The sequence below is a fragment of the Macrotis lagotis genome, chromosome 1 (genome assembly GCF_037893015.1).
Source record: "Macrotis lagotis isolate mMagLag1 chromosome 1, bilby.v1.9.chrom.fasta, whole genome shotgun sequence".
NCBI classification, from domain to species: domain Eukaryota; kingdom Metazoa; phylum Chordata; class Mammalia; order Peramelemorphia; family Peramelidae; genus Macrotis; species Macrotis lagotis.
The window spans coordinates 260,648,515-260,674,797 of NC_133658.1; the positions used below are offsets into that span (position 1 = coordinate 260,648,515).

At 33.2% G+C, this 26,283-nt stretch overlaps 2 protein-coding genes across 9 annotated transcripts in view; one reads left to right on the forward strand and one right to left on the reverse strand.

The window, feature by feature from the left end:
* The window catches only part of RTF2 (replication termination factor 2), a 79,475-nt gene that overhangs the window by 28,608 nt on the left and 24,584 nt on the right, over nt 1-26,283 (forward strand). The gene's annotated exons all lie outside the window — the stretch shown is intronic.
* LOC141504910 (beta-1,3-galactosyl-O-glycosyl-glycoprotein beta-1,6-N-acetylglucosaminyltransferase 7-like) lies at nt 1,487-25,557 on the reverse strand. Of its 8 annotated transcripts, none has more exons than XM_074210312.1 (5): nt 25,452-25,551; nt 12,605-12,668; nt 8,304-9,348; nt 6,365-6,460; nt 1,487-1,760 (listed from the first exon to the last, which is right to left on the reverse strand). In XM_074210312.1, the coding sequence occupies exons 3-5, from the start codon at nt 9,286-9,288 to the stop codon at nt 1,534-1,536; spliced, it is 1,308 nt and encodes a 435-aa protein (XP_074066413.1). In that variant the 5' UTR covers nt 9,289-9,348; nt 12,605-12,668; nt 25,452-25,551; the 3' UTR covers nt 1,487-1,533. The 8 variants fall into 8 exon arrangements, with proteins under 8 accessions (XP_074066413.1, XP_074066411.1, XP_074066412.1 ...); XM_074210310.1 differs by having other exon boundaries at nt 12,605-13,441; nt 25,452-25,541; XM_074210311.1 differs by lacking the exon at nt 25,452-25,551 and adding an exon at nt 20,806-21,132.

A 26,283-nucleotide genomic window follows, 5' to 3' on the forward strand; every position in this document is an offset into this window, starting at 1 on the left:
AGCAGTAAGACCTTTAACCTCTCTGAATCTTAATTTCTTTATCTCTGTACTTTGGATATTGAATTAGATCTTTTAGGGTTCCTTTCTGCTCTAACATTCTCCTATTTAAAAATTCTTTTTCCCTATATCTTTATCTGTCTATTTTCTAAGTCCATTATCTCCTGATTTCTGTTTTCAAGCTGAAAGCATTTAGACTAAACATAGATCTTTTAACTTTATAATTGATAACTTTAGGAATGGTGAATCTGAACTTTATAAATTGCTAACTTCAAATAAATTTGAATGAGACACAGAAGGAAACTTTTATAAAGTATTTTCTCCAGTGTGTTAATTTTAAGTGAATTGTAGTAACTATAATCACAAATTGATTAAATTTTTTTTTTAAATTTTCAAATATTTGTTGAAACTACTGATAATCTTGTAAGGAATGTTATCAAAAGAAGGCATCTTAAGATTAACTTGATTTTTCTTCATTTGGTAGATTATTTCATTTTCTCTTCTACTACTTGCTTTCAAGGACAATATTTCTACCACCATTTTAGATACCTTTGCCAATTTGATGGCTCTCATAATTTGTTTATATTTTTTATGTTTTTCATGTTGCCTTTTTTTACATACCATTTGATCTCAGTTCTTTTCTTATTTCTTTTCTCTATTATTTTTCATTGTTTTGTTATTGTATTTCACATATATTCATATTTGTTATTGATCTGAAATGTTTTGAACTCTTTTGGATGACAGATGCATTATAACTTTATATATCCTAAGTTAGGTAGGATGCTGATACTCATTGTTTTAATACATATCATTGATTTGAAGAGTAATTCAGGTCAAATAGTGATATTAAATGTTAGTTGACATAACTGCTCATCATAAAGATTCCTAGTTACTTCAGAGAATACAGTATTCATCATATCTTGGGATTCTGATAACAAGGTTGCTTATTTCACCATTAAATTACCATTAAAGGTAACCTTAGACAAACTCCTTTTTAAAAGTTTCTTTATAGTTTTCAGTAAGATAGCACAGAATTTTAAAATATGATTTACCCATTTTGTCCAGCCTTTATTTTCCCTCACTTGGTTCTTGTATTGTATTTTTGTGTTTGTATTGTATTGTAATTTATTGTATTACCCCTGCCTCACATATAGTAAATGCTGTTAATTGCTTATTCTAGAACTAAAAGTTATTTTATTTTGCAGTGAATATTATAAAATAATTTGAACTTTTAGAATTTCTTCAATAAATAATGTAGTTTACTTTTTTCTTTGCTTTCTTCTCTGAATTTATAAAAGATTCCATATATCTTTCTCCATTTCCAAATTCATTGTTCAATTTTTAATTGTTTTAGACCTAAACAATATTATGAAGGAGTGATAGCGTATATTTTCAGTATTTATACTCATTTCTTCTTACCTGGATCTTTGTTCCCTTACTTCCAATCAAGGGAACATATTACTAGAAATAAAAAAGTAAACTGGAAGGCTTGATAGTTTCCCTCTTTATTCTTTGATAATATGTATTACTTATTGATCAAATATTTATTTTCATATTAAAATAGCAACTATCTTGCAAATGCCAATGTGATTCTGAAGGGACCTCTGCCTGATTTAGTACTTTAAGTCTGTATCTTCTCTCTAAGCATTCCATCACAAGTGGATATGTTGTGAGCTCAAATTTGTTGGCGAATAAGTGAGGGGATTCAATAATCCATTGCAAGTCTCCCAGTCCATAAACACAGATATTTCGAACATAATGTCCTGTTAAGATAAATTAAAACCATAGTTAGCACAAGTTCAACTGCCTTTGTTTACACAATAAAATTCTGGGTCTGTAAAAATAACTTTCTGTTACAGGACATCACCTGGGAGTTTGTTGGTTTGCTTGCTGTGCATTGAAATTAAACTGGTTACCTTTGGTTTCCATAGTAGCTTTGATGGCAGGGGCTTTTAGAGTTTGGCTTATAAATAGCTAATTGGAAGTTTTTATTCCCTTTGACAATAGTTTTTGAACAGTTTAATGGCTGCCATGGGTGAATGCTGTGGAATCCTTTGACTGGCTAAAAACACAAGGGAGATGGAGAAAAAGAAAAAAGGGGGAGAGTTTACAAAAATAAGGCAAGCCAGAAGAGTTGTTTGATTGGTGATCTAAGGCCTGGTGGAAATTGAAAGATGGTGATAAGCCAAAAAAGTTGCAAGGATAAAGGTGTTAAATTTTTAATGAATATTTTTCAAATAGATAACATAACTATTATAATAAATTTTTAAAAACTAGAACTTAGCTCTAAAACATAATAGTTGATATTTCATTGTTTTTTTTACATCTAATTATAGTCCCATGGTAACCCAAGATTAATGATTCATTCTTCATTGTGTTTTTGGTCACAGATGCAAGTAAATAGACTTATGAATGACATTATAGATCTGTCAAGTACTTAAATTTAGATTTTTCATGAAATTTTGACCACTTTTCTATGCAAGTACCTCTTCTCATCTTATATCATGTTTTGTTCTTCATGCTCGTTATACTCCAGCCAACCTGTTCTATCAGCCATTCCTCTCATTTGTAATCTCCAATCTCCTACTTTTCATGCGATTATTCTCTATGCTTAATATGTATTCTCTTTATCTCTTCTTCCTATAGGCTCAACTCAGAATACTACTTATCTGGTATTTTTCCTACACTCTCCCTCCTCAGCCCCATGCAACTGAAAATAATTTTCTTCCTCCTCAGATTTTTCTAGAGCAATTTTTTTTGAGCCCACCACTTTCTTTTTTGTGTTATATTTACCTGTGTTCATGTCATATGCTCCCCAGAAATGTTTCCCATAGGTTTTAGATATATTTAAATATGTGACTTATTTTATCAAAGGGATAATATCCCTAGAGCCTTACACAGTATCTTTTACCTAATAAGTAAACAGTGTTTGCTGAATGAATTAAATTTCTCTGAAATTTGAATGCATGTTTAGATAGAGATGTCTAGAAATATATAGTTAAAATATAAATAAATTTTTTGGAATTGAAATTTTATGTAAAAGATTACTAATAAAAGTTTAACTTTGGGAAGAAAAATAATTTTGTCATAAAATTTCAGACATTTAAATTCTTTCTATTATTTATCAATATTAGTTACAATGCTTTATAACTTTACCATCTTTTCTGTCACATAATTGAAATACATGATTAGAATAAATATTGGTCCCCAACTTCTCCTGATAAAACTGAAGTCCCTCAACCTCTTGTAAACAAAAATAATCTTACACAGCTGCAGTGGGAGAAGTTAAATATTATTTAGATATGTGTTCCACGAAAGCCTCTAATGCAGAGATGTCAGATACACAACACGTGTAACTCACAATATTCCTTAGTATGACCCAAAACAGATTAAAATGTAATTGGGAAATGTTAACAAAGCAAATAAAAATACAGTAAATAATAAATAGGTATATATACATATATTATATATTATATATAGATGTATATATGTAATTGCCAATTTCTATTTGACTTTGACTCCTCTTCCCTATTGCTCTCACATGGTGTAAAGATGCCCGTGGATACTTAAAGGCTATGTCAGTAGAACACAGGCTCTGTTGGATTCTAACCAAACTGGAAAATAATGTTATGGTGTTAAACTAACAATAAAGTATCAATAAATCAGTAAGCCACTTATATACTTTATGTCTCTATCTAAGGACCAGATTGACTTCAGGGTGATGAATTTTTTTAGTTCAAAGCAATTCTCAAAGATCACCTACTAAAGTTATAAAGAATTATGATGTGTTGATCAAGGGAATTATAGATCCTTGAAGTATTCATTTATTGGACACGTGAATAATTATTGAATAAAAACCTTAAACTATCTACAAAAAGATCTCACTTATCTTACTTCCTACCTATGTGACTTTGAGCAAGTCATTTACTCCCCTAGTCCTTAATTTCTTGCTGTAAATCTAATAGTCCTTTGTCTTCAACATTTACCTCTCAAAGAAAAATTCCATCGAATGTTACTTCTTGAGGATTCTAATTTTTTCCCTTTACTACTTCAAAAGATCAGCACTTTTCATTAGCAACTGCATTTCCTCCATTAAGATCAGTACTCCTCTAAGCTTTAATGTAGATGATTTTTTATAAATTATTGTGGGCAACAAATACACCATGTGGCCAACCTCTGCACAATGAGACTATTTTGTTTGATTAAAATTCTTATTAAATCCACAACCAGTTTGTTTTAGGCAGGCCTGGCTTTCTTCCAGCTCCTTGGCCTGGTGCACCTGATTCATTTGCATGATCATTGTATCATAATCAAATGAAGAATTACACTGAATTTGAACTTGTAAATTTGCAATTTCATTCTCTAGAACTGATTCAACATATACAAATCAAACTCTGTGTAACACAAGAATAAGTAAATAGGTTATTTTTATCACAGTGAGAAACAGTGAGAGGCAGTGCACCACAATGGATAGTGTGTTAACTATGGAGTCAGGAGATCCAGATTCAAATCTAGCTTTGTTACATAGGGAATGGTGATACAATGATACATTCAAATTCTCAGAATTTGTTTCCCAACCTCTAAAATGGGGGTGGTGATGATAGAATAATGTGGTTCAGGGTGGCTAGGTGGCGTAGTGAATAAAGCACCAGCCTTGGAGTCAGGAGTACCTGGGTTCAAATCTGGTCTCAGACACTTAATAATTACCTAGCTGTGTGGCCTTGGGCAAGCCACTTAACCCCATTTGCCTTGCAAAAAAAAAAAAGAAAAACCTAAAGAATAATGTGGTTCACAGGGTTATTGGGAGACTCAAATGAGCCAATGTTGATAAAGTTCTCCATTTCTTAAGGTGCTTTCTAAATGTGAGCTACTACTATGTTGTCTTTCAGTTACGTGAAAAGGAGATTGCTTGTAGTCAGAAATGTCTGATCCTTGAAAAAATGCTTAGTGTATAAATATGATGTGCTCAGATGTCCTTGTTGGGGAGAATTTTCTCTCTCAAGCATTTTATTTACATAGCCCATGTACAAATGAAGTTCATTTTGTTATAGCCTCTATTTGTACATGTTCTCCCAACTATAAATAGTAAACTCTTTAAAAGACAGGATTTTTTTCCCTTTTAAGTCCATTTTAAGGTCTTTTTATCATGTTTAACCTCTGGTAAATAAATGGATTTGACTTTTTTCCCTACTTAAGAATACCACAAGGAGGGGCAGCTAGGTGGCGCAGTGGATAAAGCATCGGCCCTGGAGACAGGAGTACCTGAATTCAAATCCAGCCTCAGACACTTAATAATTACCTAGCTGTGTGGTCTTGGGCAAGCCACTTAACCCCATTTACCTTGCAAAAACCTTAAAAAAAAAAATACCACAGACTATCCATTTAATGAACAGAAGCATACTCTGTGTCATTGAGAGGTTGAATTTTGCACCTTAGATATTTTGAACCAAAAGTTAAACAAAGTTGTACTTTAAACCTAATTTTAAAACCATATTCTACTTTCTCTGCAGTATCACTATACAGAAAGAGAATTAGAAGAGTCAGATTGACAATTTCTTTAGTATAAAACCTTAATAATTAAATTTATCCTAGTTTAAATATTGAGCACTAGTTTATAAGATAATATCCAATTTATTTATAAATGTTCTTGTCAAGTGGAACAGTACTATATAAGAGCCAGTGCTTTTATTATTCTCATACTACTTGAATATTATAGAACTTTACAAGGGATCTCAGAGGCTACCTTGCCTCCTAAGAATCCCTTCCTTAAAGTCTGATTTCTAAGAAGTATTTCTATCAAGTTGGAATCTGTTATTCAGATTGCCTTCGTTGTTGGCTTTCTGGAGCCAGGCAACGGAAGTCTTATTTTTTTTTCTATCTGACAAGTACTCCAGCTACTTGAACACAGTTCTCATGCCTCTTCCTACCCTACAAATTTAATAAATATGTCACCTTATTTTAATCCCAGACATTGAGGATAACCCAAGCTTTCTTCTAAGGTGAAATGGAAGAATGCTATTCAGTCAGTTCTGAACCCACATACCTACTGTACCATCTCTTTCAGGAGCATAGGGAAACTTTGACTAGTACTTTGCTAAAATCCAACTAAACTATGTGTACAGCAATCAGAAGGCTTACCATTTTCTTTAGTCTGACTTTGCCTGTTCTTAATGGCTTATAGATTTCACAAGCCATATCTTTAATAATGTATATTAGAATTTTAGTAGCAATTTGAAATCAAATTTACTGGGCTTTAGGTTATAGAAGCTGCTATTTTCCCACTTATGAAAGTCAGAACAGTTGCCCTTTTTTATTTCTGTAATACCTTTAATGTTCTACCCAATCTTTCATTAATAATTAATATTACCTTTGCAGCCATTATGAACAACTCCTACCATATCTTTCCATTTAATAGCCCGAATATGACCTTCCCAATCAGCATTTGGTGTTGCACCTGGAGCATCTAAGAAAAAAAAAGACAATCTCAGTTGAGGGAGATAAAAAAATGACCATAATTATCCTCCAAAATACTTTTCCTTTTTCAAGTTCAAGAACTAGTGAAGTGATATTTTAGAACAATTTAAAAATATATGTAGGAAGTCATTAACACCAGTTAGTATTTTTTATATTTTGTTGTGTGAGAGAGTAAAAAAAAAAACCCCAAAACAAAACACTGAACTTGGAATTAAGAGAATTTGAACCCTCTATGTGCTTCTTATTATCCATATGATCTCAATCAAGTTACCAAATGATTTCTGGGCCCCAGTTTCCTCATCTGTTAAGCGATAAAACTGGTGTGGATCATCATTAAGATTATCACAACTCTAAATTCTGTGAATTCCAGCTTAAACATTATTCCCTTTAAAGTCCTATCAGTTTCATCTCCTTTTTTTGTAGGATTAAGAAGGAATATTTGCCCTTGTTGTCTTTCCCTGAAGTGAGATCATAGCTTCTGCAAAGGAAAGAAACCAAACTTGCAACTCCTTTTGTTAATAGCTGACAGTGATATATGGAGTATTAAGGGTCCATGACCACTCAAAGAACTCAATAGGTAATATTCTTTGTTAACATTAGTTTAAATCATGATCACTTCAATGCTTGGCCATTAAGCTTGCATTTACCCATTTTAGCTGTATAAACAGAATGACTATTTTTCTAAATATTTTCTTAAACTCATAAATAGTACAGAATATAGCTCTTAAGTGTTCATGAAAAGTGACTTCTATTTGCTAAAGAATACCAAAATGTGAGGTCTGACTTCTCGGAAGAAGACAAAAAATTGACCACACCAAGTAACATAGTTGTGTATTTAGATTTTGTTTGTTCTGTCCTTATCATGCAACTTTTATAAAACACTTGGATCTGATCATGTTGTGTTTTCCATAGTAGTCTCCTAAAATCAGTGAATGTTTCATTTTTTTCTTTATATCCCCAGAGCCTAACACAGTGTCTGGCCGATGCATTAGTAAATGCTATATGAATGCTTGTGAATTTGTTTAGATAGAATTAATTAGGATGAGAGAGGATTAAAGATTATACAAGTTATAATAATACACAAAATGTATCATTATCATTAGTTTCTAACAAGTTGTCTCTAGATTTGGGATCAGAGAAGTTGAAGTTGCCATTCCAGTTTGAATCTGTTTTAGACTAGTTAACCTTACTAAAGAGAAACTGCTTCTTGAACATAAAATTGATCCTTAACTGTAGCTACACAGGGGTTTTTTGGGGTTTTTTTTTGGAGGGGGTGGGGCTTTAACTTTTAACTGGAACTCTGTGCCAATTTTCTTTTGTTAAGACTTGGGAAAATTATAAAACAGATTTCTTTAAAAGATAATATTAAGGAAAATAAATTTAATTCCTCATTTTAATTCTTTTTCTTAAACAGTTGATTAAATTTGGAAGCTACCAAAACATAGCTCAAAGAAATCTTCACAAACATTATTATAAATAGCATTTCTATTATAAAAAACATTCTTGAAGATTTGTATTGGGATAGTCTCATAACTTTCAAATTGAGGCTTTTGAGAATTCTTTGTAATTGTTTGGGGAAAGGAGGGAGCAGAGCCAACTCCACAGGTTCTGAAGCCTTGGTCTTGGCTGGTTTTATGCCATTGATAAAGAGGTACAGCTTGTTACTTCTACCATGGGATGCACATCACATTTGGCAGAAACTTAAAGAGCTTTTGGGGAAATTATTGGAATGGATAAAGTTTGAAATGGAATGAAGCTTTGCTGGAGCTGAATTGCTTCCTATTATCCATTCTTCTTCCCCTAGAACCCAGACAGCACAGCATTCATCTTACCTCTTAATCTATTCAGTGTAACCCAGTAATGTTCATCAGGACTGTATGTATCTTTTGACCACTCAAGCAAGTCTTTTGCCCTGACATCTGTCAGTGTAAATTCCACAAACTGTCTAGTGAGTACATAGTAAGCACTTCCAAAGTATATTGTTAAGTTATGTGGGGGATCTTCTTTTTCTTTTTTAGTTGGATAAATATAAGCATTTCCTTGATGAACATATTCTTTGTAACTCTGCTGTGTCCTGTATTTCATGTGCGCAGGCTGAATTACTCCTGGAGTCATATTTTTACCATTCCATTTGCTTTTGATATATTGTATGATTTCTTTGTTTGTCTTGATTGGATAATCCTGTCCACAGAGGTTTATTACATACTTCCACTGAAATGTGGAACTCACTAGGTCTTTCATACAATTAATATCTGCCTGTAGTCTTGAAAATCCACCATAAATCACAGTCTCTCTCTTTGATGAAATAAAAATGTTATGGAAACAGTCAACCAGGTTTTTCACTGCAGTTTTATAATTCTGGGGTGATTTTTCATCAATATGAATGCAGTAAACATTCTGAGGGACGTAAATTGCTCTGAGAAGCTTCACAAACATAGCTAATTCCTTATGAATGGTTATGATATATGCCAAGGAGAAATTCCCTTCTTCTGCAGACAGAGGTCTTGTTATGAAATGTAGTCCCTGGAAAATCAGAGAACAGTTACAGCTACCCGCTGTCCCTAGGCAAGGGGTTATTTCAGGTTGGTGAATGTTTTGTTGACAGAGTTGTCCAATTTGAGCAGCAGCCCCTTTCCCTTCAAAAAGGGCTGAACATATTTCATCTGGATAAAAGCCACATTCTGTTGATTCTGAGTAGATTGGTTCTTCTTTTGGTTCATCTGGAATTGTATTCCTCACATAAAGGAAAATGAATATAAAAATGCAAATACCAATGCACACTAAAAATCCTGACTTTGTTGCATCCAGCTGGTTCATTTTTTTTCCTCCAGGCACTTTCTTCTCACCATAGTTTGAACAAATATTTGTTTAAGGCTTCTGAAAAGAAATATGAAATTTAAGGGTAGCTTTTAAAAAATGAATTTAAAAGCAAACTTTTGGGAGGGTTTTGGAGGGGTTTTTGTTTGCATTGCATATATATATTATATATATATATATAATATATGTATGTATTCCTCCCACTCATAAGATCTATTGACCATAACCCTTAGGTATGAATTTCTGTGAATTCTTTGATCACAGTCCACCAGGACTTCTCTCAAGTCCACATTGGGACTCCCTCTTCCTGCTAATATTTTTAACATTCCTTCTCTACTATTAACATTCATAGTCAGATAGCTCTCCCAGCCCTACTAAGTCTTGTCTATAATTTCTTAGTTCTGAGAATTCTTATTCTGAGAACCATTCTTGTGTCTTATGAATTGATTTATGGAATCCATTGTAAGGAAACTGCCTCTCCCTGTGAATTCAGCTGGTGCTCTGCAACTTATAGGGGAGGGAAAGCACTGAAAGAGATTCATCTAAATCTTATCTAAACTAACATCCTCAATATTCTCAGAAGAGGAACTTAAACCCAGTTCCCTAGATTTAACTCCCTATCCATTATAAGAGGCTATCTTTTATTACTGTATAAGATATGTTATGTTTAAATGTTTTATTTTGTCAGTTATTAAAAGGTCATCGAACTTCACTTGGATTGTAAAATATTTTAGTCTGTAATGGCAATTTTTTTGTGAGGGGAACCTACCATCTCCTAAGTCAGGCTTTCATTGTAAAGAAAAATCCATGAACTTCCATTATAGGTTATATAAAAGCTTGTTCTTAAGTAGAACATAGTAAATCTTTTTTTCTTAGAACCAAATAGAGTTCCTTACTTCATTTTTTCTTTTTTTTTAAACTTGGTATAATTTTACTTTCCTTATATATAAACTCAAAGTTGGAGATGATTTCAGAGACAGCCCTTTCAATTTTGAAGTTTTTTTTTTTAGTTATAGGCAAAAATCTTAATTTAAAGCCTCTTTTGGGGATATACTGTCAAAATTTTACTCTTAGGCCAACAATGAATAAACTCAAAGCAACAGAAAGAAAATACAAAAGGTTAATGTAACATAATTTAGTTGCCTTCATTCCACCCCCCCCCAATATTTAACAGACCTGAGAAGTTGATTTTGCTCTGTCTTGATTATTCTTCACCTGTTCACTCCCTGAAGATACTAATGAGAGGGATGGTGAGGGGGAGAGAAGGTATTCACAACTAAACTGGCTTTGACCAATTGAGAACTGATAACTGATAAAAACCAATGAATATGATTATATAGATAGTGGAAATTTGTAGAATGCTATATATCAAAAGAGACTTTCTTATTCTGAGAACCATTCATGGGGTCTTATTAATATAATTCATTTTACCTTTTGTTCTAGCAAGAGTCTTAACTCAAAGAGATGAGCTAAAAATATAGCCAGTTTGCTTTAGTTGAATTAATATAAGCCAGAATAATCTATGAAGTATTACAGATTTTTACTTTCAAACATGCTTCAGAGACTTTTGTTGCTTTTAAAATTTTGCTATTTTTATTTTCTTTTAAAATACTTTTCTCCTGGGTCCTGCTAGATTTTCCCTGTCATTTCCTGGCAGTCTTTCTTTTTAAAAAATCAAGTGGGGGTAGGGGCGGGCTAGGTGGTGCAGTAGATAAAGCCCTGGAGTCAGGAGTACCTGGGTTCAAATCCAGTCTCAGACACTTAATAATTACCTAGCTGTGTAGCCTTAGGCAAGCCACTTAACCCCATTTGCCTTGCAAAAACCTAAAAAAAAAAATCAAGTGGGGAAAGAGAGCACTCCATTTATCTCTCACTTCCCTCCTTACAGATATCAGGAGCCATAATCTTCCTTACTTCTCAGTAAATAAATTCCTTCCCTTTTCTGGGGTATATTAGGTGTTTCAAAATATCAGGACCCTTAAAATATATCAGATAAAAAAAGACCAGGTAACTTCAAGATTTAGTCCTGTAAGGAAGCTGGTTTATAAAACTTGATTATATTATTATAGTCCTTTCCCTAGTATCTCCTTAATTTTCCATCTTAAATGCATGCATCTTCTATATAGTAGTTATTCAACTAATTTATTTCCTAGAATAAACCCCTTTTCTCTCACCTAGAAATAACTCACATTTCTACAACAAAAAGAACTTTACTCACAGCAAAGCTGTGTGAGATTTGGTAGCACTAGCTTGATACTTAATTTTGTTTATACTATACCATCTGATATCTTGCCCAAGAATTCCTACCTCTTTTCTTTGATTACTCCTATCGGTTGAATTCTAAGGCCTCCTATTCATGAGACCTTTTTACAGCTGAAAGATTTCCTTCCTTGAATTGGGGAAAATGCCCACTTCTCTTAAAAATAAAACAAAATCTTCCCTTTACTTCCCTTTCTTTCTGTTCTTCCTGCAGACATGTACTTTTTCACTGCTACTTCCAAAATTGCCTAGGAGAACTGTTCTACATTTGGAGGGAAAACATGTCTGAAAAGTATTTGAGGCTTCAAGGTTCAAAGGAAACAGTCAAGAAACCTCCCACACATCCTATTATTGTTTGTTTTTCACAGTGAACCAAATCTTGAATTTTAAAGTCATATTATTGATATAGTGGTTAAGTCACTATTAAACTGCAAAGCTACCTCTTTAAAAAATATGGCTTTTAGGGATCTATCTGGGTTTGGTTTAGGGGGTTTTTAAGTTAGTTTGTTTTAATCAAGGAGATTGGGCCTATCTAGATCTTCTAGGTTTGGGTGAAATATGATGGAAGTAGTCTCATGGTGATTGAATAAGGAGAATTGAGTTGAGTATCATCCTCCCTTCCCTCCCATGTTTCAGTCAAGTAAGGAGAGTAAGAACATAACCTTCGTGAATTGGGGCAGATGGCCAGTAGGAAATTGTTACTATGAAGGAGGTTATAATAAATGAATTCTTTAGCCTTCTAACAGATGAAAAGGAGAGGCTTGACAAGGTACTATGTTTTTGTCCTCATCATTACTAGTATATATCTAGTATATATCTTTGTCCTTCCTTGTTTTGCAAGTCTTAGTCATTTCATGCTATCCAACTTAATTGACATTCAACTTCCCAGATTGGATGCTCTTGGTGAAATTAGTGTGGGGTAATAAGTATTAGGATCAACAGAAGGGTATATAGGCAATCTTCCAAGGATCCGCCCTTTAGTAAATGAGAGGAGCAAGAGGAGAGGTGTTCAGAGAATGTATATGCCACCTATTAGATATAGAATTCCCATTTTAACCTGAGAGTGTGGATCCTTTGGTCAGGTAGTCCAACATCTCAGTCCAGATACGTATCTTCAAAAGCTGTCAGAAACAAGAATTCAGCATTTCCAATTAAAACATTTAAAGTATAATACATTTTTTAAGAGGGTCAAATGGAAATGTGAACTGGAGAGGAAGAAGGTTGTTTGGTACAGTTATCTTATTTCAAAATAATATTTTCCAAAATAGATTATCTAGACCCTTATTTCCACTACTACCATCACCACCACCACTGTGCACCTACTGTTCTTCCTTTTGCTACATAGAAATGGTGAAGATCATTAGTTTTACTTACTGATATTGAATCTTGGAATCCACAACTTAATTAACTAGGTATTCTTAGGGAATACCTAGAACAAGAAGGATATAATCTAGATAAGATTCTGGAGTCAGATGGACTTGGGTTCATTTCCCACTTCATGTACTATCTTACATGATCCTCCGTAATTCCCCATTTTAACCTTTCTGTGCTCAGTTTCCTTATCTGAGAAATGAAGAGTTTAGACTTGATGACTTCTATGATCCCTTTCAGTTCTAAATCTATGATCCTATTATGTTAGGGAATAAAACATATTGTCTAAATAGAAATGGAAATAATTCTGCTAACTTACACATTTGAAAATCCTTAAATTGATTTTTGTTGCAGTAGGAAAAATGAAAAACCTAGATTTAAGCCTTGACTTTTTCTCTGCTTCTTTGTTTGTATTACCTTGGTCTTAGTTACTTCACTTAACTTCTCTGGGCTTCCATTTCCTCCTCTGTAAAATGAGGAAATTGTAGATTTTTATATCAACACTCTTCATGGTTATAAAGAACTGGAAATAAAAATGAATGCCCATCAATTGGGAATGACAGGAAAAACTATGGTATATATAATTATAATGAGATATTGTGCAATAAGAAGGGAAAATATGGGAAATTCAGAGAATCATGGGAAAAGTGTATGAACTGATGCTAAACAGACCAAGGCAATTCTTTGTATAATTTTAACAATGTAAAATAAAATTTTGAACATAGAAAGTTAAACTCTTTACTGAGTGCTTACTATGTACCAGGCACAATGCCAGACACTAGGGCTACAAAGACAGAAATAAAACTGTTACCAAGGGGTTTACATTCTATGAGGGAAAATACCATGTCTACAGATAAATCAATATAAAGCAAATGCATAATACGTTGGGAGTGAAGGGAAAGTACTTTCAGCTGAAAAAATGGAATGAACTCCCTTTTAAAGGTGGCATGGGCTGACTGTTCTTTGAAGGAACTCGGGATTCCAAGAGGTACCAATGAGAAGGGAGCTTATTCAAGGTCCAGAGGAGAGAGAAGCCTGCGCAAAGACATATGGGGTGAAATGCCCTATCATGTATAGGGAATAGGAAGAAATCTAGTTTGGCTGAGTGCAGAAGGGAAGTACTATGAAATCTGTTCAGAAAACATGGATTGGATTCAGGCTATAAAAGGTTTTAAATATCATAAGAATTTGATCATAGAAGCAGAAGAAGGGTCCCTGAAGTTTTTGGTGCAGAGAAAGCAAACATCTCAGACCTCTGCTTTACAAATATCACTAGCAATTATTTGAAGTACTAGTTGAAGAGATGAGGAAACTGAAAGCTGGGAAAACAATTAGAAGGTTATTATAATGGTCCAAATGAGAGGTGATGAGGAGTTGGACTAGTAGTGGCTGTCTGAATGAATAGAAGGAAGTCAATGTGGGTGATTTGAAGGTAGAATTGATGAAACTTAGCAATTGATTAGATATGGGCAGGGTAATGAAGAGAAAAGAATAATGAAATAATGAAACAGAGAGTCTCAGAAAATATAATGAAATATACTTTCTCCTTCCACAACATAGGTGAGGAATTGCTGTAATAAAATATTATATACATTATCAGATGTAGTCTTTATTCTAAATAGTTTTGCTTAATTATTTTTCATTGTTACAAAGGAAACTTCCATCTGGAGGGAGGCAAGGAAGTAAGTACCTCATGTAAAAACAAAAACATCAATAAAATGCACTTAAAAAATAAATTGAAGCTTTTAAATTTACTAAATTCCATGTTCCATTTTGTCCCTAAATCATATTTTATTGTTTTCTCTAAGCATTAGAGATTAGCTGAATTTCAGTATGAAACGTTATACCATTATTTAGGAAATATGACTTTTTTCTTATGATTTGTGCTAAATTAATCAAACCATATCAACTTTTTTTCAGAAATTATTTTTAGAAGGTTGTATTAAAAGAAGTCATCTGGGGCAGCTAGGTGGCTCAGTGCACTGGGCCTGGAGTCAGGAGTACCTGAGTTCAAATCCGGTCTCAGACACTTAATAATTACCTAGCTGTGTGGCCTTGGGCAAGCCACTTAACCCCATTGCCTTACATTTAAAAAAAAGGCATCTGCTGTTTGGTATTAGGTAGAATCCATATATTCTGACTTAATCTTTTACATAATCCATGGATACTGTTTCATTTTGTTTGAAATACTGGCTTAAGCAGGAGTCTCTCCTAAATTATTCTGATTAATTATTTCTTTTTTTTACTAAGTAGATCAGAAGTTCATTTCTTTTCAGATAATATAGTTAAGAGCAACTGGATGGAGCAATGGATAGAGCTTAGCCCTGGAGTCAGTAGGACCTGAGTTCAGATTTGATACTTTATTTAGCTGAGTGACCCTGGGCAAGTCACTTAACCCCAATTGTCTTGGGGAAAAAATTAATAATGATGATAATCCAGTTAAAGTTGAGTAAAATTGTTTTATTTTAGGGTTCTATTATAAATACTTAATATTTACTTTCACATTATAGTGAAAATGCTTCACTCTTTCAGATGGTTAAGTACTCTTCTGTCCCCAACTATGGAAAGTTTGCACCTCATAACTTCCATATTTTTGGTGTTATAGTTATCTCCCCAGGTCATCTTTGACATTCATCTCTTCCTTACCCAACACTCCAGTGGATTACTAAGGACTGCTGAATATATCAATAATTTACAGCATCCCAGTAATTTACAATGCCTCTATTCCTGTTTAAGTCCCTGATCTGCTCTCATGCATACCAATGAATGGCCTCCTAACTCGGTTTCTTAACCTGGGGTCTTTGGACTTGGGTAGCAAAAATAATTTTTTCCCTTATCTTTTAGTTTCCTTTGTAATCCTATCTATTTAATGCTTTTAAAAACATTAGTCTCATAAAAGATCTATTGACTTCACCTAGATTGTCAGAGGGGTCCATGCCAAAAACCTCCTACACACATATACTCCCCCCACCCTCATCCTAACTGGTCTTCTGGACTCAAGAAGCTTAACTCTTCTTTTGGTGTCTAGATCTCCCTCTGACTCATCCTTCACAAGATGACCAAAGTAATATATTAAAAAAAATACCAGACCAAAGAACTTTGGTAATTTTCCATTGCCTACCAAATAAAATTTACATTTCTTACAAATATTTCTCAGACTTTCACAGTCTTACTTGAATCTATTTTTTTCCTCCCATCATCTTGATATCTCCTGATTCTGGACATTAATGTACAATCTCTTGTCTGTTCCTTGAACCGACTTTCTCCACATCATCTTTTTTCAAGACTCAACCCTCTCCACATAACTCCTCCTCTGATTCATCCAACTGGAAACTGTTCTTCCCTCCTAGAATCTCTTGTGTCTTGATGTATGACTTTCTCTGTATAGATCTGGGAGTAAAATAGAAAGAACACTAGATTTGCAAACTTCCAATCTCAATCCTCCTGATTACTACCTTTGTGAATCTAGCAAATCACTTAAATGTCTGAACCTCAGATTTCTCATCTATAAGAATTAGGGATTGCCCAAGGTGGCCTCTGGGTTCCTTGCAACTCAAAAGATCTTTGACTTTATGAATTTGTGTAATAATTATTTGTAGATGTCTCACTTACCTCCTATAATTTATAAGCTCTTCAAAGGCATCTTTGTATCTCTAGTACAGCCAACACATAGTTTCTGCTTAATACTTAAATATTTGTTAAATTAAATTGAACAGTTCCTTTGTCAGATACCCCCACCCCAAACTGGCTAATGCTTATATTCTAAAAGTATTACTATAAACCATGATAATTTATTGTCTTAAGAGGTTATGACCAAAATTATCTTTTATTAAAGGATGTTGATCCCTCTCTTCCACTCCCTATATTAAACACAGAATAACATAGCAACAATATAGTAGCTTTTAATTTATCTGTCATGTGTATTCCAAATAAAATTGCTATATAACGGAAACATTCTTCTTTTAGTTTTTGTCTCTATTTTTTCTATCATTTTCCTTACTATCAAGCTGCCACTTTTCATTTTGTTTTGTTTGTTCAATGTGCCTGCTACTATAGGTGCCCTAACCTTCCCTTTTCTAATTTGTTGGTTTTTATCTGACCTGCTACAATTTATGAAACTAATTAAGCAAGCTTATTGGAATTGTGTACAAAATAAAGATAAATAGGTTGTAATTGAGAACCAGAGAGGCTCTTCTATGCCTATACTGTTTAGGTATTTCAGTACATAGATTGTGATGCCTATTTTAGTTGCTCGAAGGCTTTTTTGCATTACTTTCTGGTTCATGGAATCATAGAAATTAGAGCTGAAAAAGACACTTTCAGATAATGTAATAATTAATGGTTCACTGCTGTATTGTTACCAAATAAGTGGCCTCCTAGATAAGTAAGATACTAGTATAATAAGAAAACAAATTTAGCTAGGGAAGATTTTAAGATTTAATCTCTCACTGAATCGACCCCTTCCTAAATTAACAGTCCTTTAGAAAGAAGTTCTGCACACACACACACACAAAAAAAAAACCTCTAAAAGAAAAAAGAAAAGTTCTTTAACAAGATAACAGAGGAAGTGCATATATATAAACTTGTGAAATATTGTTGCAAACAAGCTTGGATATTGAACCCATTTGGTACCATGTTGTAACTTCACATTTGGCAGCATATGAACTTGGCATGTGTCTAAGGAAAAATTTTGCTTTCTAGGCATTTTTAGTAGGTTGTGGCAAGACTAGTAAATATGGAATATTGACATGACAATCTTCTGTGCCTTTGAATTTTTGACATTGAGCTATTACAAGATCATAGTTTAAAATTAGAAGGGAATTTAAGAGACCATTGAGTTCAGCTCCTTCATCTTACAGAGGGGGAAACTTAGGCATAGAGCAGTTAAAGGAACTGAATCCCACATCTAAAAAGTGATTGTATATGAAGTTTGAACCCAGTTTGTTCTTTTTTCAAGTCCTGTATTCAGTCTACTATATCATTCTGCCTTTTCAAGGTTTGAATTTGGGAAATGTGGGAGAAATAGCTTTTGGAAGATGGCCATACAATATTTCCCCCCAGCAAGACTGAAAGAGGCTTATTTGGGCTCTTTATCATTTTGTTTAAGGAACAAAACATTTCCAAAAATAGATGGACGTTCAGTAACCAGTAGCCAAGCCCCAGGAGGGAAGGGGAGAAGACTTGTTCATGCTTTGAGATACTAAGATATGATTATGTCTTTCAATAGGGAATACTCCAGAAAGGAAAAATAAGTTACTTTAATTTGATAAACACTAAGTGGAAAATTTTTAAAAGTTCAAAACTAAATAAAAATATAATTCTAAGTCATATGTCTTTGATCTTAATAATATAACAGAAATCTGACAACTAAATGGTTCATGAATTTCAGAATATATAAAATATTCAATTAGAAATTTGAGTTCTTGTAAGAGAATAAATATGAATTGTATAACTTTGTTATTGTTTTAACAAATTAATTTAGATGGTTTTTTCTTTCTCAGTATGTTTTTATGCTTTATTTATAAATAAATAAATGCTTTAGTATTTTACTAAAAAATGGAATTTAGAGAATTTCCTTCATTCCCAGGGTATAAAAATTCATATAGGTAATAGATATGTATCTGTATTTATTGCATGTCTTTTAAAACTTTGGTGTAATTTAGGAAGTAATTTAGGAAATAACGACAGACTTTAGGAATTTTTTTTCCTAAATACTTATAGTGATTCTTAGTAATGACATAAAAGGTAAACATAGTGATAATTTACTGTTACTTATAAGGAAGCTATTACAAAAACAAGGAATCAGATTTCCACCATCCAATCAAAACAAAATAAAAAGCAATTTAGATTGTTAGAAGACAAAAATTGAGCCATCAATTTGATAGCATTCCATTTTTCTTTAAATGGAAAGAAAATCTCCTTTATTATGCAGAGAAAAGTTTTTTGCTATCAAGGCAAGTTTAAGGATGGACTAATTAGTTTTTAAATATGAGCTCAATTTTTGAGGGGCTGAGAGTATGGCATGGTGCTATTTTGAAATTTTTACTTATGGCTATGCAGGCCACTAGATCCAGTTAAGAGAAAAACTGTTTCATGACTTCACCCCATCTATATACTCTTTGTTCTAGCCAATATTTCCTAGTTGTATATCTCTATCATGATTTGATTGTGTAAATATCTAGATATGACCTGTCAAAATTAGAGTTAAATTCAAGGGAGTTAAATTCAAGGCACCTATTCTGACAATAGCCATCTTCCTATATCTAGGACAGTTACTACTAGAAGAATTTAAAACAAATCTTTGCATAAGCTGGGCTATAAGTGTGTTTAGTCAAATCTTGGAAAGTTATATTAGTTATGGATTTAAATTGAAAACTGCATAGTGAATTAAATTTTGTTCTTTTTTAAAGGTTGTGAAATAATGCAGTTATTTTCATAATTATTGATTGGCTTTGATAATTGAGAAAGTTTTTCATGTCAATTATTAAGAATTGAGTTCAACAGATACTATTTTTATTACATAATATAAAATTAAGTGAGAAAGTCATCTGGGCATTTAAAAACAAGAAATGATTTTGAACTTAGAAAGGGGAAGGAGCAATACAGAACAGCTTTTATCAATCATATTAAGTCATTTGTAAAAGAATGAACTTTTATCTAATTTCTAGCATTATTTATTGCTACTGATTGAAGTGATATGATAACTTATTTTCTAAAGACTGGGAGTGACAATAATATATGCTTGTTAAATTAGAATAAAACAATGTCATTATCAATATTTATTTAGTGTCGCAGATATATCAAAATTATTAACAAGATGATTGAAAGTATTTTTCTGTCATTTCCTTCTATTAATATAAATCATTTGGGAATTTACACTATTATCCCACAAACTAATCATTTTATTGCACCTGCTACTTACTCTTTTCTGCAATCCCTAACTCCCCTATACCCATATGTAATAAGGAAAGGTCTTTTTAAAGATAATAAGCTAATCTTGCCTCTCACAGTTCTAATTCTGAATAAGTTTACATCTTCTTGCTTAATTTTGTGAATGAAAGGGGAGAAACCAGTATTTCCACGCTTCTGTTTTACCATTAATTTGAAATCTGATAGTTTGCCCCAAGCCTTCACACATCTTTTTGTTTAAGCATGAAAAGTATAAATGTATGATAGACATAAAAGTGGGAGTTAAAAGTTTTTCATGTACTCAGAACATTACCAACAAATGTGTGTCTAAAGAGCAGTGTTTTAAGATTTTTTCCAGTTTCCTTTTTAAAGACAGAGGTTTGATTTTCTGATTTAGTTCATAGATTAATATAAAGTATGTGAATTCTTTCCATTAAAACTTATTCCCAAACTATTTGGCATGGCATTTTCATAATTCTAATAATATAATAAATCCTCTTTTTTTAAAAAGGTTGTTTTCTATGTATAGCTCAAAAATTTTCAAAAAGAAATGTCCTATACTGTAAATTTGCTTATGTTTTGTACCTAATGTTTTTATATGTTAAATATTTTTACTCTTAATATCAAATAAAAAGACTTCTCTGGCACCATTTTCAAGCATTGCGCTAAGCAGTTCATACTACTCATACTACTTTAAGTTTCTAGTACTCAGGTAGTTGATAAAGTATAGAATTTTTGAATGTTAAATTGAAACATTTAAACAAACCTCTTGTAGAACAGCCTAGGGAATTTTTACACACACACACACACACACACACACACACACACACACACACACACAAGTTCAGTAGTTTGTGATAACTAAATGAAGGTAAATCCCATATGTAATCCATTATCCTTCAGGCAATACTCGGGCTGAGGGTTTCATTACACCTTTCTGAAATAGTCATATGAAATTAGTTAAATATTAATCTGTACCTTTCTCTTTAGTTGGATTAGTCCAGCATCACCAAGTTGCCCGTAGAACCTTTGTTCAGCAGTAAGTCCTTTAAAAATTCAGAACCTGATGCCCTTTCAGATGCAATATGGAATGGGAGCCTGCTGGCTCCCAGATTTTTGCGTTTGTGTCATTGTTCCAGTACAAGCCTTTTAAGGCAGCAAAGCGAGTCTTTGTAAATGAGATCTGTGGAGACTGCAGTGCTGTTGATTATAAATAGTCTTGCTGCAGCTCTAACCTTTAGAATGCTAACAGATCTAGTGAATAATATGAAAATCTTCAATGGATTTAACTCTTTGTAATCAGGCAGCTAGTTTTTCTTTGAAGAACATTGAAGAATAGCTTGTAAATTTGGTGAACCTATTAAACCCTCTTGTGTATAATTTAAGAAAAATATTCTGTGAATATATCTAAATTATGTGGTGATAATCATTTTTATTTTGCTAAAAATCTGCTTGTTAAAGCCTGTGAAGTTTACAAAATCAAATGCATTTCTCAGTTTTTTACATTTTATTTATTTAAGGCATTGGGATTAAGTGACTTGCCCAAGGTCATACAGCTAGGCAATTATTAAGTATCTATGGTCACATTTGAACTCAGGTCCTCCTGACTCCAGGGTTGATACTTTATCTACTGCACCACCTAGTTGCCCCATCAAATGCATTTCTAATTTCAGTGTCTTTCGTTTTGTCCAAAACTTTCTTTCTTAGAAAAATTGGAGCTAGTAAAAATTTGATGCAATGTAACAGGTGGCTTGTTTGTTGATTGACTGAAAGAGAGGAATTGCTTTATTAATTTTGTTCCTAAGAGACTACAGTAGCAAATCCATCCCACGGGCATTTATTAAGCACTGAGGATAAAAGAATGAAAAACTAGACAGTTCTTGCCTTCGAGGAGCTTTCAGTCAAAGGTTGAGGATGGGAATTTTGTAAGGGGAAGACAAGTATACAATAAAATAGAATGTGATAGGGGTAAAGGAGAAAGCCTGAGAAATTCTTTAGGAAAATTTGAGGAGCATGAGAACTTTTTCAGCTAGGGACTATTGAGCTTCATAAGGAAAGGCACTTAAACTGAGCAGTTTAGAATTTCAACAGATTTAGGTGAGTCTAGCAGTGAAAAATCAAGAGAATACAGCTGATATTCAATTTGGCTATTCTTTTTTATAGGATTTGTGAAAGGGAGCAGTGTGATGGAAAGATTGGTGCCAGATTGCAGAGAAACTTAGATGCCAGGCTAAATAAGTGTCACTCCATGAAAGTTTCTTAGTGGGGGGAATGATATTGAGCATTAGGAAAATTATTATTTCAATTATGCAAAAAATGACTTGAGAAGGGTGAAACTGGAGGCAGGAAACCATTTAGGAGGCTTGTTTAATAGTTTAATCCAGAGATGAAGACCCAATCACGTTTACTCTGATTCTACAGTAGAGAGAAAAGGAAAAATTGGATGCTAGAGATAAGGCTCTTTGCCATTTCTTAACTGTTGCCACAGGTTCGGAAACCTTCACTCCTAAGGTCCACTATTCTTTTTTTTTTGTTTTGTTTTGTTTTGTTTTTGCAAGGCAAATGGAGTTAAGTGGCTTAACAACTAGTTAATTATTAAGTGTCTGAGGCTGGATTTGAACTCAGGTACTCCTGACTCCAGGGCACCTAGCCCTGGAGTCAGCATTTATTCATATGGGTTTGAGGGAGGAAGTCTATTAAGCATAAAACATTCTAAGACTTGGGGACACAAGGCTTTTTTGTTATTGTTTTGTTTTTTTTAATTATATAGTGCCAGCCCTCAAGAAACTTAGATTCATTGGAGGGTGGGAATAGGACAACATAGAGCTAAATAAAATGTAAGAGGGAATGATGGACACAAAGGTAAGTATTAAGTGAAGTGCTTTAAGGGAATATGAAGTGGGGCAGAACATTTTTAGCCAAGGGAAGAATTAGGGAAGATTTTTTGAGGGAGAAGTAATAACTGAGTTGATCTGTGAAGGAAGAGAAGGATTGTGACTAATAGAGATCAGGATTTTTGATGCAATCATTCAGTCAGTAGCCTGTATGCCAGGCCTGTGGAGGATGAAAAGATGAAAGGGAAACTGTTTCTGCCCTCTAGGGTCTTATATTCTAACCTGGGAGACTACCCTGCTTTCAAAGATCCAGAGTCAGGAAAAAAAGTAATCTTCTCACCATTTAACTGTTAACCTAGGCAGTTAAGTTATCTGGGTCTTCAGACTTCACTTCTAGTATTCTTTCCACTATGCCATACTGATTGCCTTCCTGTCTCTGACTGGGTCCTACTCATCCTTCAAGGTCTGTGCCAAATGCTGTTTCCTTCATGGAGCCATTCCTGATACTCCCAATTGGAAATTACTCCTTCCTCATCTGACTTAATGCTTTTTTACTCTAAATCAGATTTATATACTTGTATATTTTATTGTAAGGGCTTTAAGGATAAGATTTGTCTTAAATTATTTTTGGACCTTTATCTAAACTGAATATAGTACACTTTACATGGTAGACAATACATTTTTGTTGGCTGAATGAATGATGTTAGAAGTCAGTGATGATTTATGTGTTTTTAGAATACTGTATTGAACCTAACATTAAATATTTTTGACAAAAAACATGTATGTATGTATTCAGTGATTTTAAAAACATATCTTCTTAATTCACTCTTGTGTTTTATACAATCAGATCTTCAGGGAGAAAATGTGACTTATATTTGAATTTATACAGTAAGTATTTTGATAGCAGGACTTCCATTATAGGTAATTTCCTCAGATGAACATTTTAAACTGACCTTCCTTTCCCTGCTCCTTAAAAGAGTAAATAACTTGCTTTGTAATTTACAGATCATGGATCTAAGGCTATTGCCCAAACCAGTTTCTGCCTCTTCAACTTTATGTAAATTTGAAATTGTTAGAAACAATTTTAAAATTCAGAAATTCTTAAATGTCTTGTTAATCTATTACATTATAATTCTATTCAATCCTTTAAAGGATTTTTGATTTTCTTTTAGTCCTTCCTATTCTTTCTCTTTCTGAACCTATAAATTCCTCTAGTATTTAAGTTTTATAGAAATTTTAGTTTAGGAATGGTGTTTTACATGATAAGCTGGTTGTGATAAGTTCTAATGTAATATATAATAAAAAAAATTTAATTTCATAATGTCCTTGGGAGTCAATGAATCCCTATCAATTGCCTGCCTATACTTTATAGGGGGTGGAAACCTTGTAATGAGATCTGCTTAATTTAGAACACCTGGAATGTTACAATTCTACAGAGATGATTTTTGCTTATGGTTAGCAGCATTTCCATATCTGATTTTTGCACTGGTGGTAAGGGTTAATGAGGCATGCTATTCTTCCCAAATATATGGCAATAATATGGTTTTCCATGTCCATTTCAAGTCATCTTACCAGTGGGAGCCAGTGAAGTAATAGAGTATTTTAATTGTCTCACTACTTTTGCCCTGAGAATCCTGAAAATTAATGTCAGCAGCTCATATGGACAAGTTTTTGATTGTAGAAAATGGATGTGGGGGAGGGGCATGAGGAAAGGCTTTTTGAGTTTCTTTAAATGTGATACCACTTGTAACAATTGCTTTTTTTTTGTTCCACTAGAAGGGTTGGTTTTCCATCCAAATTCATCCCCCTTTCCCTCAATCTAGCTTTACCTTCCTGACTGGTGATGAATATGTTCTGTATAAATATTAGAAGTATTCTTTAGATATTTCTTACCCTTAGCATATGTTTGGTTATATCATATACAGTTCTAAAGGATTTGAGAGTTCACTATGTGCACTTTTATATATATTGCCAGAGAAATAGACTTTAATTTGATGGAATGACTGTAAAGAAATTTAAAGTTGGTCTAAGTATATGGTGATTGATATAAGCTGAATTTTGCTCTGTCTCAGCCTCATTCTCTCTATCCCAATACTAAATTTTATATGTTAAACTATATTTCTTTTGTGGAGTACATGGAATTATGTCATTTTTATTTGACCAGAAAAGGCTTATAAGAATTGATATATCTATAGAAATGAAATTTCTGTAATTTAGTTTGTTTATTCTGTAATTTATTTTTTATTAGTCACAAAATAATATTGAGGATACCCTAAAAATGCCACCATATTTCAAAAATCAAATAAGTTAACTACATAACATGTTCATAAATGGAACTTCATTTTTAGCAGTTAAGGATGCATGCCATTAAAATCTATATTAGAGTTTTATTGAATTAAAAGGACAGTTTTTTTTAAAGGGCACAAGATTTTGTTTTTTGGCATGGCTGGTGCAACAGAATGAAAGCATTCATTTTTAATCTTGGCACAGTATTTATATGTGACTTTAATGACTCTTTTCTGTCTGAATTTAAAAACAGTACTAGTATATTTTAAGCATAGTTGTTCAAGTACTTTGACATCTCTCCATTCATTTTCCTGAGTTTAAACAATGCTAACAGCTGCTCTGTGAGGACAGAGATGCCCAAGGATCTTTCATTTCAAAATATAATCGCCATAATGACTGGTTTAAATCCAGAAAAGGGAGCAAATAAAAACATTTTTGTTCCAAACAAATACCAGCTTTAACACATGCCACTTACATCCCAACAGTATTAAAGGAAACACTCACTAAAAGGCAACTCTCAGATCCCACGGAGCAGAATCACAGCAGGGTTCATTCCTGGATTTGTTTTCGACTTCTATCAGTGTCCTCTCTTTCAACAGATCCAGCTTGAATCACATGAACAGAGTTGCTTGGCAGGTTTTGTTGCCCTTTTGTCCCCTGAGAATTTCAGTCTCATTTATTTTGACCTGTGGGTCTCTTAGCTGTGAGTCTTTGAAGAATAGAGAAGATGCGAAAGCATCAGTTCAGCATAGTGCAGCAAATTTTTTTTTCTTTTTCATAGCACCAGATATAAACTAAGAATTCTTTTGACTGATGTATTGTCCAAGGGTAGCTAAAATTCCTCTTGATTAAATAAATTGTGCTAGGACCATTTGGTCATACCCACCATATTTTATCTAAAGTTTCATCAAGAGGGTAAACTAGTATTAGAAAAAAAATGGTCATTGTCATATTAGCATTTAGGAAAATCTGAATACTTCACATTCAGCATTAATCTCTTGAATACCTCATTTCATTGACTCTGGTAAACCTGTGCAGTGTGTTTATCCTGTAGGATTATGAATTCCCATTGTTGGTGGAATTATGTTGAAATACATTGCAAAGATGGAGTCTCTCTTTCCTTCATCTGCAGGATGCGCTTTTACTTTAAATCTATTCACTTTCGCTGGTTATAAAGGCATTTACTGCATTTTGTTGCTTTTATGTAAGACCTCTTGGGGATAAGGAAGCAAGCAGAAAATGGGTCCTAAGTGGTTGATAATTTTGTAATCACTTTACCTTTTTTCTTTTATGCATCTGAATCAGTTGAGTCCTGTATTTAATTAATGAGTACAGA

Bases quoted from the DNA above. Each gene is read 5' to 3' on its own strand.
- LOC141504910 (XM_074210313.1), bottom strand. From the start codon at position 9,288: ATGAACCAGCTGGATGCAACAAAGTCAGGATTTTTAGTGTGCATTGGT. The intron at 6,461-8,303 runs GTAAGATGAATG...TTTTTTTCTTAG, and splicing joins TACACTGAATAGATTAAGAG to ATGCTCCAGGTGCAACACCA. The intron at 1,761-6,364 runs GTAATATTAATT...TTATCTTAACAG, and splicing joins TGTTCATAATGGCTGCAAAG to GACATTATGTTCGAAATATC.